The 14621-nt window shown below is 35.0% G+C and overlaps 1 protein-coding gene across 1 annotated transcript in view; it reads right to left on the bottom strand.

Annotated features, from left to right (window-relative positions):
* The window catches only part of ABCA13 (ATP binding cassette subfamily A member 13), a 169612-nt gene that overhangs the window by 101705 nt on the left and 53286 nt on the right, over positions 1 to 14621 (bottom strand). Inside the window, 7 exon segments of the mRNA XM_033058592.1 lie at positions 1809 to 1946; positions 3284 to 3418; positions 4463 to 4532; positions 5456 to 5785; positions 6977 to 7091; positions 7907 to 8207; positions 10192 to 10368. Of these exon segments, the coding sequence (XP_032914483.1) occupies positions 1809 to 1946; positions 3284 to 3418; positions 4463 to 4532; positions 5456 to 5785; positions 6977 to 7091; positions 7907 to 8207; positions 10192 to 10368 (1266 nt within the window).

Genomic DNA, 14621 nt, shown 5'->3' with positions numbered 1-14621 from the left:
GAGAAGAGAGAATTATTCTTATGAATATGCATATACATAAGATATTTATGGTTTATAGTTTTATTCTTTGCCATACTTTTGCATAAATAAAACACATAAATTACAAGAATGGAACTATTCTAGACATAAAAAGTTTGAATAAAATAAATCTAATCATAGATTTTAAAAAATGTAATTATTTCAAAGATTGGTTTATTTACACTGTGGATGAAGAAGTTGTTTTGCTGCTTTCACACTCAATTTTAAGCTTCTGGCAAAATTTCTGTCTAAACTTGAGGTCACTTGATAGAAAGGTATTACCATCTGTTGTGACATTACTGAGACCTACCCATGCACCACTCTTCCAGGAACCTTTCTGCCGTTTCCTAAATTTGCATCCTTTAAACTACTGAAAAAGCATTAAAGAGCAGATTGGGCCTCAAAAAATGTGGCTCAAGAAATACCCAGAAGGAGAGCTCCAAGTTACTTGCAAGTACTAAACTGATTACCCTGGGATTTCTCCAAATGGGAGCGCCAAGTGGGTACACAGCACCCTGGTCACTCCCAGCCCTGCTCTAGTTGCAGTTCCAGCTCCTCCCTCACACACCTCTGATTTCCTAAATATTCTCCACACCCTTAACTTGGCTGTATGGAGCAAGTGAAAAAATTGCCTGGAAGTAAGTCACTTTGCTGTTCCAAGAAAATTTTTCACGACTGCATTTATCCTCTTGTCAGGACAGTGGCACACAATTCTTTCAAAGGACAGCAAGCTCCTTTGCTGCATGACAGTTTTAGTATTCACACACAGGTAACTTGCTATCAACCACATGACATGAGGAAAAGTAACCCACCAAGTGAAGACAATCACCAAAATAAATTGAGCCAGAAAGCACACTAATAACTGGTCAGACAGAGAAGTTTATGGCTTTGTTTTCCACAGATTATGTGGTGAACCCAGAGGGAAACACTGGAAATCTTCATTTTATGTAAGGACCAAACACGATTGTCTTAACAAAATGGAATTTTTTCCAGTTGCAGAAATTCAAGTACAAATCTTTTTTCCACAAGTGCTTAAATGAACCTCAAGATATTTTGAAGGCTGCAAGAAGCACCGCAACCCATCATGTTGTTCTAAGGCCCAAGATGGAATACAGCTGAGAGTGACTTACTCCTTTGTTTCCAGCCTAAGCTAAATGTGGGAACTTTCTTAAAGGGACTGGAGAAGGGCAAAAAGGTATAAAAACTCCGAATTAATTGCAAGCAAATGAACATACGTAGAAGAGAAGTGAAATTATCTGGAGGCTGATAAAAATTAGTTACAATAACAGCTTTCTAGATGAAAGGCTAAGAAGAGACAGGGAGAACAGTGATTATAGAAGAGGGAAATTAGAAACAGAAGGGAAAGAAATGAACAAAGTTCATTTTTCCACTGAAACAAGAAGCAATTTTTAAAAAATCTTAATGAAGCCAAACATGTTCCAGATTCAGCAAGAGTATGAAAGGGTTCAGTGAACTCCAAAAAGCTCAAACAAAGCAAAGAGGCAATACACTGGGACAGCATAAACCCAGGAGATACTTGTTTTACATCTTTTAAGGAGTTTTCTTAAATAATTCTGTACAATTTCACAGAATTATTCAATCATTACAAAGGGTAGCAAAATATAACTATGTAATATCCATAGTACATACTATATAATGAAAGAGAGAAAGGGACAAAATCTAAACATATAATTCAGGACCAAGCAATGACAAAAGGAAATTGATTATGACTAGCACACTATTCAAAAAAAAAAAAAAAGGCCATTGTTCAAATTAAATTAACTACAAACCTTTTTCTTGGAAGTTCTCATTGAAGAAAAACATATTAGAATTCAGATAATGTCTCTTGCTTCTCTCTGCACCACACAGGTTCTTCCAGTATGAAACAGTAAAGGGAAAGTACCATGGGTTTTTTAATCCAGATTTACCTATATAAGAATTAAGATATAACTTTTCAAAAATTTATAGTCATTTAGCATTTGATTGTAGACTAAAACTGTGCTATTATTGCTTACAATGAGCTGGTTACATCCCTTAATTAGCCCAAATAATTTTCTCTGCTTAAAAATTTTAATAAAGTATAAAAAGTCATTTGGTCATAAAACCAGGTCCTTCCATAAAATAATCAAGCCTCAGTGATGCTTTACCCTGTCTCCAAATCAGCTTCAAAGTGTTACAGAATCATAGACTTAATCTTGCAACCCATAGGGAAGAAAATTCACTAAATAGCCTGCCAAGAGAGAAAAACCTATTTTTTTGCTATAAAAATAGTCCATCGCACCAGTTCTTCCATTAATATCTGCAAAATGGAAACAAATCAGCCACCATAAAAAACATTTATTGGACAAAAAGGACAAAAACACACTCCTATATACAAACTAATCTTTGGCATTGTCTGATCTTTTCATCGCATAATACACATTCTCTTTGTTTGGAGTGTCATTGTGTTGACACTGAAGGGCAAGTGTCAATTTTAGACAAAGTTTTTAAAACCCAGTTGCATATTCCACCCTCCTCTATCTTTCAAGGCAAAAATAATTTTAATTTTAAAAAAATACAAGGTAACCAGAAGAAAAAGTGACATATGCAAATAGGAAGAAAGCTAAATCATCAGAGGAGAGGTAAAACGTACAGTGAGGTGTGAGGCTATGATTGAAAATACATCAACCAACTCAACAAGACATAAAACTTGGTTTGTGAAATAAAAATTAAAACCACACCATTACTTTCTGAAAATATACTTGAAAATCAATTTGTTTTCTCTATGCACTGGACTGTGGACTGATTGGGAGCAAGATACAGTTACTGCACTGTCTGAAGTTCTCATGACCTGAAAACATGCTGCTGTTCATGGGTTTCAGGCAGATACCGACAGGAGAGTCAACTTTTTTCTAGAGGAAGTTTTGCTACTAGACTAAACTCTCTTACTGTGAAGATACAACAAATTCCTAATTCCATCAAATAATTAGCCCACCCATCAGCAAAAAAAAGATGGCTACAAATTCTAGTCTAGCACTAGTCAATATTTATGTGTTAAGGAAAATATTGTTTCCCAGTCCCTAAAGAAAGTCAGATAGTTTTGCACTACAGAACTACAACTCAGAAAAAGACATATTTTTGTTTTATTTACATAAAACCAAGAAAAACAATGCCATGATTAGTGTTTCCTATGGTGGCTGAATTGTTTACATTGTGAAGATATTAATGGAATAATATTAAATAACTTATTCAAAAGCATGAAATAAGAACAAGTCCATGATCTTACCAGGAATAATATTGCTGAAATACCAGCCAACTACAAAATATAAAATGGAGTCAAAGAACATTATCCAGCACATCCATCCAAAGGTCATGTATCCTCCTTGTGCCATTGACTGGTGCACATTATCCCACTGAATTCCTGGTAGTAATAATAATGATGATTTTTTTAAAGGTCAAAGCTAAATCAGCACAGCATTAAAGATCACAAACACATCAACACCACACACTTCTGGGTATTTAAGCCCTGGCACAAGACAAATCATAGTTAATAACAGTAACCCTAATGAACAGAGAAAAATTTCTATGCCTTTACAAGCCTGTGTTTAGAACAGCAGCTGACACTACTGCTGTGAAAATGTAGAGAAGCTGCTGTAGAAAGGGCTGTTTACGAAGTTTTAGCTGGCCTTTAAATTGGCAAAAGAAAAATAACTACAGCACTAACAAAATGGGGTACTGACCAATGAATCAGGCTTTAAGCCACTCTGCTGATACGTATTATAGCATTACATAAAGTTCAATATAATTTCTATAATGGTAAATCAGAAGATTTAAATCTGTGAATTCTAACTAAGAAGCATTGTGTACATTGACTGCATTCAGAGGTGAACAGGAATGAACTCACTGAATAATTGCTTCATAAAATTATTGCATTGCAGAAGACATGAAAGCAAAAATGACGTGAACACTAGTGCTACAGAAAGTTACCATACTGCTAAATGGAAAACAAAACTAACAAAGTTGTACATTTATTTTAAAAACTGTATTTTTTTTTTACTGAAAATGCTACTTTGTTTGCAGTGGGTCATGATATTCCTTCTACAATTTTTTTCCACAAGGAAAGAAAAGTAGTTTTTCCCAAAACACATATTGCCCTTCCTTTAGTAAAGATGAGTCAATTCTGATGAAGTGTGTGGTGGGAAATTTAAGTAATATTTTCTGCAATTGTCTTCCACTCTAACAAACTGTTGTACCACTATGATACTTTTTCAATAGTTTGAAACATCCACTGTCATCAACATTGGTCTTGCCATAATAGGCAAAAAAAGCATTACATCCCTTTAAATACCTGAACTTTATCCATCTTATTAATTCATTAGAGATTTTTTTCAGATTGAAAAACATTTCCAACTGTAATTTTTTTAAATAATAATTACAAAGATTTTCTCCTAACTAAAGAACTTACCTATTTCTTGGCCCTCAAAATATGTAATGAAAAATATTCCTTGCCCAAAGGCAGTTGTAGAAAGAAGACACTACAACATCAGAGGAGAAAGAGTATGTGAACATCAAATAAAAATATGTTGTTAACAAGTTCCATGAAAGAAAATATACTGTGATACTAAAATCAAGGACAAACTAAATAGAACATTTTTTCCTCCACATAGGCTAACGGTTGCTATTTCATTTTATGTTTTAACCATACTCCCCCACAAACCTTAGTAGTATTTACTCCACTTAACAGAGCTCCACTGACCTAGTTATTAATATCGGAAAGTGTTATTTTATCTGACCAACTGAAACTGAAAAAATAAGCATTTTTAAATGGTGTATGAATTTTTCCACCAGCTTAATTTAGTGAATTATTCTGAAAAAGTAAAACCATAATGTGTGAAATATGGCTTTCTTTATATGATGGTGAAATCTGATGTCATCTGATGTTAGGACAGTACAAAGACATAAACCAGCCTGTGGAATAAATACATAGAACAGGAAAGGACCTGCAAGAACCTACACCAAAAAACCATATTTTTTTTTTTTTTTTACAATTATATGGTTGGACAAATTTCTGACCTATTCTCCAGTTATATTAACAGAAAATGTATCACTAGGTTTTTTTCCAAACAAATTATGATTTTGAGAAGTGGTGTGTCATCAGCTGATCTTGAAAATACACTAATGTTACCAATATTTTGAGGTCAAGACATTCAGAAAACTCATGAGTCCCAGGAATGCCTTATATTTTCTGTGGGTTTACAAAATTGCCCTGACAATTTATTTTTCATTCCTTTCAACCTTCTAAATATTTTCTCAGTTGGAGATTTATTAGTGTGATTTATTTCCAATAATCACAAATAGAAATATGGGAAAAAATAAATACATTACAGTCTGAAGTTTTGACACTAAAGAATTCACAATATAGTTGGAGGAGAAAAATTAGAAAAGAAGAAATATTTACCATTACAATCTGGTTGGTGAAACTCAGCTGGTTCTGCAAGACCAACAAAACTATGTAGGGTAAAAAGCTGATCATATAGACAAGGCTGGCGCACAGAGCTGCTGTATTGGCAGTGCTGAAAAACGCTCCCAAAAAATAGCTTAACATGATAACTGTTACTCCAAATTCCAGGAGAAAGAGGAAGATAAGGAAGCCGTTGCTATAAGCAAAGATACCACTTGCTTTTAAAATGATGGCCAGCGCACAGCTGCTTACTGTAAGCACAATGAAATTCTCCAAAAACCAAGCAAAGAAATGAATGGCTGGATACACTCCCATTGTCTTCATATACTGCAAGACAACATAGCAAAGAGAGTTAAAGTTAGGAAAAAAACTTTCCTTTTGTTTTTCTTTTTAAACAAAACATGTTGTCACCAAGACACTACAAGCTTCACAAAGGATGTCATCTTCCCCTTAAACTTCTTTTCTCTTTGCCCTTTTCCTGTGCTCTCCTAAATCAGACACATTAGTGAGCAGAGCAGTCTCTGAGATCATCACACATGAACATAAGGAGTCACCATGCTCATCAAAACTCTCTTTTTCATTGGGTTTCAAGAACACATGTCAGATTACTGGTTCTTCCAATAAGGAGTTTGCCTTTTAATACTCTAAAAAGAACTGAGAATATCCACAGCAGTGTATATTCAAGTATTTTTTCCTAGCCTGTTGCTCATCTGAAAGAAACATGCAGTTTGTAACTTTTATGTATTACCAGGCAAATAATTATGTAGCCAGGTATGAAGCACATCCCTCTTTTTATAAAAAAAATGCCTTTAGATACAATCAAATAAAACCTCTGAAGTAGTTCTCATAAGATCATCAAAATTAATATTAAGCTGATGCAATATTTTGGAGTATTAAAAAGTTTATCTTACAACAGAAAGATTAGAGAAATTAGATAACTCCTTAATAATTCCCTAAATTAAAGATCTTAATCAAGCAGTAATTCTGCTGATACAATGAAACCAGGGTAATTCTTTAAAAAGTGTATTTATCCCTATAGAAAATGTATCTCAAGGATCCTCTCCTTCCAAATGCTCAGCACCTGTGAAGACTAGCTATTTATAGAAGCAAATAGTCGTCTCCTTTTCTTTTGGTAGGCAATCTGGCTTATATTTCTGATAATTACACAGTACATAACATACTCTTAACTTATTTTAGGTAATTTTATCATTACAGACTACATAGAGCAAAACATGAAAAAGAATCCAAAACAAAAATCATTCTAATAACAAGGCCTTCCCAAATTACACTTTCCAGCTTCAACTTTCGCTTTTTACCTCATGGACAATATTTGCAAACTGATGCTCAAACAATATTGTGAATCTGAGTTGGCAGCTAGAACTAGAACCTACTGCCCCGAGGAAACAAGTGAAAACAAAGCCATCTGGATTATGAGTACTTAAAAGTACCTCACAACTTTGGCATTTCAGTGCACGTAAGTGAATAAATTTTCTTTTCAGAGGTTAATCTGCCTCTTACCTCTTCAAGGTGAATTTCTCTTTCATAAACCAGCTTGCGAACCATACCGGCAACTGAAACCATCCATGTTAACATCATCATAAGTGGGAAAAAAAACCCTATGTTGTTCAAGAATCTATGAAAGAACAAAGAGTTGTCAGGCTGCAAAGGTAAACTATTTTCTAGCAGAATGTTAATAGGTTAATACTGGAACTGTTCTCAAACCATGGACTAAATAAGATCTGACATGAATAAGATTTATTCCTGTTCTGAGTAGAATTATCAATTCTTTTGTAACAAGATAAATGTATGTATTTGTACAATACAATATTATTATATCATTACACATTATAATATTTTAAACCATACAACAGATATAATTACTCTTTAGAGCTCCAACCAAAGTGAAACAAAATTTGGATTTGTGTTGATGGTAAAGTAATATATTTGGACAATGAGGAATAACATGACCCAGCCAATTTTCACTTCGCTTTAACATATTTATTACCATTGACTAATTTTAAAATCTAATAGTTAGGATATTTGATGGTTTTACAGAGAAAAACTGTGCACTTCTACTTCACCAACTTTACCCTTTAATGGCTCAATTTACAGTTTGTGCACAAGACAACTAAGGATTTAAAAGGTATCTCTTAGAATAATCAAGTAAATTGCCCACTAAGTTAACACAGCCTCAGTCCAACAGACTATTCCACATTATGGCTGCAAACACTTTGTAAGGGGTCATTTGCCAGACAAACTTATGTTAAACACAGCTGTTGGAAAACATTTGCTATACTGTAATACACTGGTATTGGATGTACTTGTTTAAGCCTGTGCAGAGATACACATTCATCCACTGAAAGCTGGGAGCCTAGTAGGATCCCAAGCTCTCCAGAGCTAATCTAACAAGGATAACACATCAAATCAAAAAGCTGCAATTTTACTTACAGATCACTGGTATGACAAGGGTAAGGCATGGCTTGCACCTGAATTGCTGTCTCTGAGGCATCTGTCCCAGTCTGTGCTGAAATAATTGCCTTTTCAATCATGTCTTGAAGAGGAATAAAGACATGGTTGTATTTAAACCCATCAGCTGGCAATTTCTGGGGATGGGATTTCCATGTTGGGTTTTTAATCAAATCTGTTCTCATGCTGTAGAGAACACTGGTTCTAATTGTATATGAAATGTGTCTTGGAAGGACGTTGCTAGAATCTTGCTTCTTGTCTTCTGGGATATTGAAGATGATACCTGACACAAGGAGAAAGGAAGCTTCATAACTAAGCTTGTATAATTCATGCTATTTCCATAGCTAACTAATGCATAATTACCATATGATATAGGATGCATTAATCTGCCAGGGCAGGCCGCCAAACTTTCTTGACCCCAAGCCCAAAAATGGCAGGTTTCAGAGACACATTTTTCACTTTCATGAATATGAAATGAAAAATATTATTCACATGATTAATGGGTTCATAAAAATAATTTTTATCTGAGGTGATTTGTCTTTATTTTTTTTCTCTTTGCATCCACATTTAGCCCTTTTTGGGGACTGATATCAGTTCCACAGTAAAAGCAGCAGCCAAAAAAGTTGTGTATCAAAAGGATAACAGCTTCCATAAGCAGATAACAAAGTAAACAGTACCAACCCACTGAAATTTATTCTGACATTAATCTTCAAGTCAGTTGCAGAACTTCTAGTTTAGCACAGCAGAATTTGCATGGTTTTTTTCTCTAGCTTTGTTTAAAGGAAAAAAACTCCAACCACACAGAAAAAAGCTCAATATGTAGCTGTAAAGAGGAAGCCAAATACATGAAATTGCTTGTGTTCTCTTTTAGGACTTCTGCATAAATACTAAATGTTGCCCTTTTCTTCCTTGGGAAAAGGGAGAGATACCTTACCTGCCATCTGGTTCTCTGAAAGATAATAAAATACAGGATACTTTACTGCAAACATGATTTCTCTCAACCGGCCAATCTCATTTTCCCATTTACACAAACAGCTGATTTTCTAAGATATTCATTGAAGCTATGAAGGCTCTGACAACCACAAAAAAAAAAAAGAAAGCTCTATTCTAGTTTAACATTTTTCTATTGAAAGGAATATATGCCTATATCAGAGCATGTAACTGACATGTCAGACACACTGGGTTCCTGAAAACGTCATCTTCTCTAATAATGTGAGGAGATAATAAGGCCAGAGTACTGAAAAATACTCAGAATGTATTGGCTTATGTTAGCATAGGCCCCTTTCCTAGGTAAGTGGAAGGAAAATGGAACTAGAATTTGATAATTCAGTTTTCTGAGGGTTAAGATTTATCTGTCCATTTCTTTCCTTAAAGAGAGAAACAGTGTGCCTTCTCCAAAGTACTCCTGAACAATTTTCCTTATCTCAAGGTATGTATGGCCTGTTGGTTTTGTATTGATAGAGGGTGGCAATTGCCAGGGTACTGTGCAGATCACAAAACAAGCATGGGATTCCAGACTGAACAGTTTCCTTCTTCACAAGTGATTTCTCGTGTCTTCTGTTGTGTAAGTGGGACAAAATCCCCAAAACGACAGTGGGAAAACACTGTGGAACACTTTTTATAGAGTTAAGGCCTTCCTTTCTTTTGGAAACGTTACATACAATGTACAGCATTTTCTGCAGGACAAGTGTACGTGTTAAGGAAAAATATTCTTGCCTTTTGTAGTCCTTTGTAAGATTAATTGATTCTCAGCAATAAGCATATAATGCAGGAAAAAGGAAAAAAGTGTAATCTCAAGGAAGGAAACAAATTCCTGAAGAACTTATTTACTCTGAATAAACAAACTAATTTCTCCGAGGTAAAGAGTAAATCTTAACAGAACTCCTTTCTTTCCTCCTTTTGAAAAGTCAGAAATGTAAAAAATAATTTTTGAAAGGATTCAAACCAGATGATCCTGTCATCTTAGGTTTCCTCAGTATTCCATATTTTTTTATATTTTTCTTCTTTAAATATTTATGACCATTCTTCTAAATACTTTGATAGAAATAGAAGACACCAAGGATTCATTTGGCCATTCCACAGTTAAAACAGTATAATTAGTCTTTTCAGCTTACATTAGAGCATTCAAATGCGCTTTATGTTGACTGTATTATGTGATTTAATGCACACTTTGAAACTCTGTAGCTATAACCTACCTTATCGATAAACACAGACAACTATAAAGTCTGAAACTTTGTGTAAAAATATGTTTTACATAAGGTACTTACTAGCCAAAAGATTATTCTCCTGCATGAGTTCATGAGCCTTCTCCTCCAATTTCTCTACAGAGTCAAAAGGCTGGAAGCGGTCCAGTAACACACAGGAAGAGATATTTACAACAAGCTGTGTCAACAGGTCAATCTGTTTACTTGCTGAGCTGTTAAGCATCTTGTTTGTCATAGTTTCTAGGATGAGGAAGCAAATTGGACTTGATTAGTTTTAACCATCAGAACAGAAAGGTGCGCTGTCACTTACACGTCCTATAAGATAATCCTTTTTGTATGAAAAAAAAAAATTTAAAAACAGAAATTTCAGTGTGAACTTGTGGATGAGCAGTTCATGTCTCAGTGGCTTTTAGAAGCCCTCGGCTACTCTTTCCTTCAATTTCAGATGAACAAAAACATAGCAAATTTCAGCAAAGTTCTAGAAGGAGCCCATACCCTTGAAACTGTAGGACGTCTAAACTTTTATTATGCTTCCATAACTACTCCCACAAATACAAGGGAATTACTGTGCTTCAGACATCATAACAGAAATTAATGTCTCATTTAGCAACATATTATCCAGTTCTTTTCTCCTTGATATTGTGACTATTTCAAGAACTGTTACATACAGCATAAGCATTTTGATAGAAGTCCTACATTTAAAAGTATCTGAAAAAAGCCTAAGAATGTCTTCATTGTTACATTATCTATAGATCCAGGATAAACATATACCTCAATCAAAACCTGTTTTCTGAAAAACCTAGCCTTTGGAGGAATTCAGATCTTCATCTATTGGTAAAGAATGTAGGGATAATGCTATATCATTATTTTTACGAGAAAAATCAGAAGGATAGCATGATCTAGAAACAATCTTAACCCATCTAGAGCTAATAAAAACATTTGAATTTCTCAGGTAATAGACAATGCCATAAGACATCCAACACAATTTTCCATCTTAAATTTTTTAACATTCACTTGAAGATACAGGTTTTAAAAAGGATAGGTGATGACCTATGGTAACAGTGGTGGCAGACAAATCCTGGATCATAGGCATTACTCAGCATCAGCACAGGAAATACTACAATAGGGAGGCAGATAAGTGGAAAATGTATGAAGCAGTCTGAAGAAGAGGCATGATTAACAGTGGGAAAGGGTAGAAAGGAGGAGAAAAAGCAGAGGAACTGACAGTCTAGAATTCAAAAGACAGGCAAGTAATGACGGGGTGAATTCATAGGTTGAGAGAAACCATAACTGAATAGAGATAATAAATGTCTTATTTATGGCTATCCTTGAGAAGGACAGTAAAGGAAACACCCATGATGCCACTTTTTTTTACATTAGAGAGAAGCGAATAGGCCTAACATGAACCCCAAAAGGTAGGGTTTTCATATACATTTTTTTATATGTGTATATAAGTATATACAGTCCTATATGCATTATTTTTTATGATGACAGGCTGAAAGGGTTAGGGTTGTTCAACCTGGAGAAGAGAGAGCTCCAGACAGACCTTATAGCACCTTCCGGATCTTTTTGTGGCCTGAAAAAGCTGGGGACAGACTTTTTACAAGGGCATAGACTGGTAGGACAAGAGAGAATGCCTTTAAACTGTGAGAGAAGGTTTAGGTTGGAACAGGTTGCACAGAGAAGCTGTGAATGTCCCAAGCCTGGAAGTGTTCAAGGTCAGGCTGGATGCGGCTCTGAGCAAACCGGTCTAGCAGAAGATGGCAGGGGTTTGGAACTATATCATCCTTAAGGTCCCCTCCTACTGAAAGCATTCTATCATTGAGTCATATATACACACACAAGACCTTTATTTTAAATCAATAATTAGATAAGAAAAGCTTCTCTCATTAGTTAAATTGCTGAATATTTTAGCGTAAGAAATAACATTGATATTGTTGTTGGCTTTGAATGTGGCATACCTAAATATTTCTAGAAAAAAAATAGTCTTAATGTTAATGAACTTCCATACTTCATCATAGAAATAGTACATATGAAAAAATGCAATCTACATTAACATTTTAAAATCAAGATCCATGGAGTTGGTGACCTTGTTTTTTCCCATTTATAAATGTGGCAATTATAAATGAAAAACTTGGTAAATCTATGTTCACTATTATCTTCATATTTTGTTAAAAATCAAGCCAGCCCTCATCTTGTTTTACCTATCATTAAGTAACTGGGAGGAAATGTAAATTGGGTAAAACCATTGGGTAGAAGTGCTATTTAAGTAAAAAATAAGAAGTTGCTAGAAGAGTAAATTGGAATAAATCAGGAATAAACAAATTTTGGTCAGAAATTAGAAGAAGTTATGAGAAGATTTGGGTAGGGGCACAGTTTTCAGTGATGGTATTACAGCTGTTTGTTTCTTGCCTTCTAAAGATGCAGAAAATTATTTCATTACAATGAGGGCAGCAGATGGGTAGCACAAAGGAAAGCTGCTTGTTTTGGTCTGGTTTTTTTATCACCCTAGCTGTTATACACGGAATCATATGTAGCCCTCTGTAAGGGAGAGTCCTTGATAGTGAAAAAAGAAAATTCATGTCTGGGAGAAATCAAAGAAGAAGAACAAGAGAGACACTCAGCAAGCAAGAATTTAAGAGAGGAGCTTGCAGCACAAACGCCTCTCGGTGCTCCTGAGGGTTTGTAAGGACTGTGCCCAGCAAGGAGCTCACAAGTTCTAGTGGGACAGGTTTTATATAAGATCAGTAGGAAATTATTGCAAGTTGCTGGGCTGCAAAGGCAAGCATAGAGGAAAACAATTGCCTTGCCCACACACAGCTAGCTTAGAAAGTAAAGGGATTAAGAAGAAAAACACAAGCTTTTCAGCCCTCAGCCTAAATATTTACCTTGGTCCATCTGAGTAAATCTGACACAGTAATCTTGCTAACAGTTTTAGAAATTGATAACCTTGTGAGGTCTTGCAAACATGATGATTTTATAGAGACATTGGAAAAGTTCTACACCTATCCACTCCTTCCATGACATTTTACAGCAGGAGTAGCATGGAAAAACCATCACTAAATCTGTTAACATTTTTTATATCATTATACAGAAATAAAAAAGATCACAAGCACCTTGTATTTGAGGATAATTAAAAGTCATCTGTATGCGAGAGTAGATGTAATAAAAGCAGGGAATATTTGCTTTAGTTAGAAGGCATAATCACAGAGATCAGGAGACTTTAGAAAGCTGGAGCTTTGGATGAAAATAAAGACTGTGAGTGGTAAAACCAGTACCATAAATATATTCAAGGTTTGCATTGGACACAAGCAAGGTAATTACAGGGCAAAACACTGATGCAATATAAGATTGATGAAAATTTAAAAAAAAAAAAATGTAAGAACAGAGGTTTACAGTTAAGTTACTCATGATTATGGTCTAATAAAATGAACAAAAAGCATACAAGCTAAGATAAAAATAAGAGTGCATACCATTTTTCAAGAAATAAAACAACCAAGCGAGTCTATACAAAGAAGCATAATAAATGCAGGGGAGTGCTCTGGCACTTTGGAGAGATCAGTTTCACAAAGGTATAAATGCTCTTGTGATCTATAGCCCCTATTGATTTTCAGTTTTTTATTATGTTAATTTTGTCAACTATATTCCCTTCAAATAAGGAAAATCTAGTTTCATAAGCCACCCTACTTAAATTATATTTTGTCTTGACTCTTCAAACTATTAACCATTTATTTCATATTATCAAATGTCCTTAGTTCTCTTAAAAAGCTATAGCTTGAGAAACACAGGTACAGATTTCTTTGATGCTGTCTGCATCAGTGAAGATGGATCTGATAATTCCAGAGATCATGATATCTATTTAATTGAATATTTGTCCATAACCTATCATGTAGTTCTCAGTGTTAGGTCCACACAAACAAAATCCAGGTATTACTCAACTAATAGATCAAGGCAGCTATGTTTTCAGCATGCCCTGAAGTTTAAGAGACTTGTTCTTTCCTCCATCCTATCTTTCCGATATTGTGATTCTGGGGGCTTGGTTTTTAGCTGCATTATGATCGATCTTCACCTCGAGGGGTGAGCTGTGTCCAACTCAGACTAGTCAGCAGTTCAGTGGTTAAGAAAGTCATTTGAAGTCTGAAGAGAAAGTAGATTCAAATTTGACTCCCTTGCCTAAGGAGGACACAAAGCCCAGATTCTTTCCAGTTTGAATTCAATATGTCATTTGCCATTTTTCTTACTGAAAGTGGCATAGGCAGTCCTAGTCTTCATTAAAAGCCTTCAAACCAAGGCCAATTTCAACTAAATCTCACAACCTGTCTGCTAAAGAAAAGCCACACCAGCTCACACCAGCTGTGAGTGCACCAGCTCAGGGCAGTAGTACAATGAATTTGCACACTTCAATGAAGTAGTACACTACAAATGAAGTAGTACACTTTATTTACAGGCTCTCAGGAGCCTCTGTGGATTTTGTCCATCTCCTGCCTAGAGGC

The sequence above is a fragment of the Catharus ustulatus genome, chromosome 1, assembly GCF_009819885.2.
Source record: "Catharus ustulatus isolate bCatUst1 chromosome 1, bCatUst1.pri.v2, whole genome shotgun sequence".
NCBI lineage: Eukaryota > Metazoa > Chordata > Aves > Passeriformes > Turdidae > Catharus > Catharus ustulatus.
Note: the sequence above shows the minus strand (reverse complement) of the source record. Positions and strands in the feature narration are given on the sequence as shown.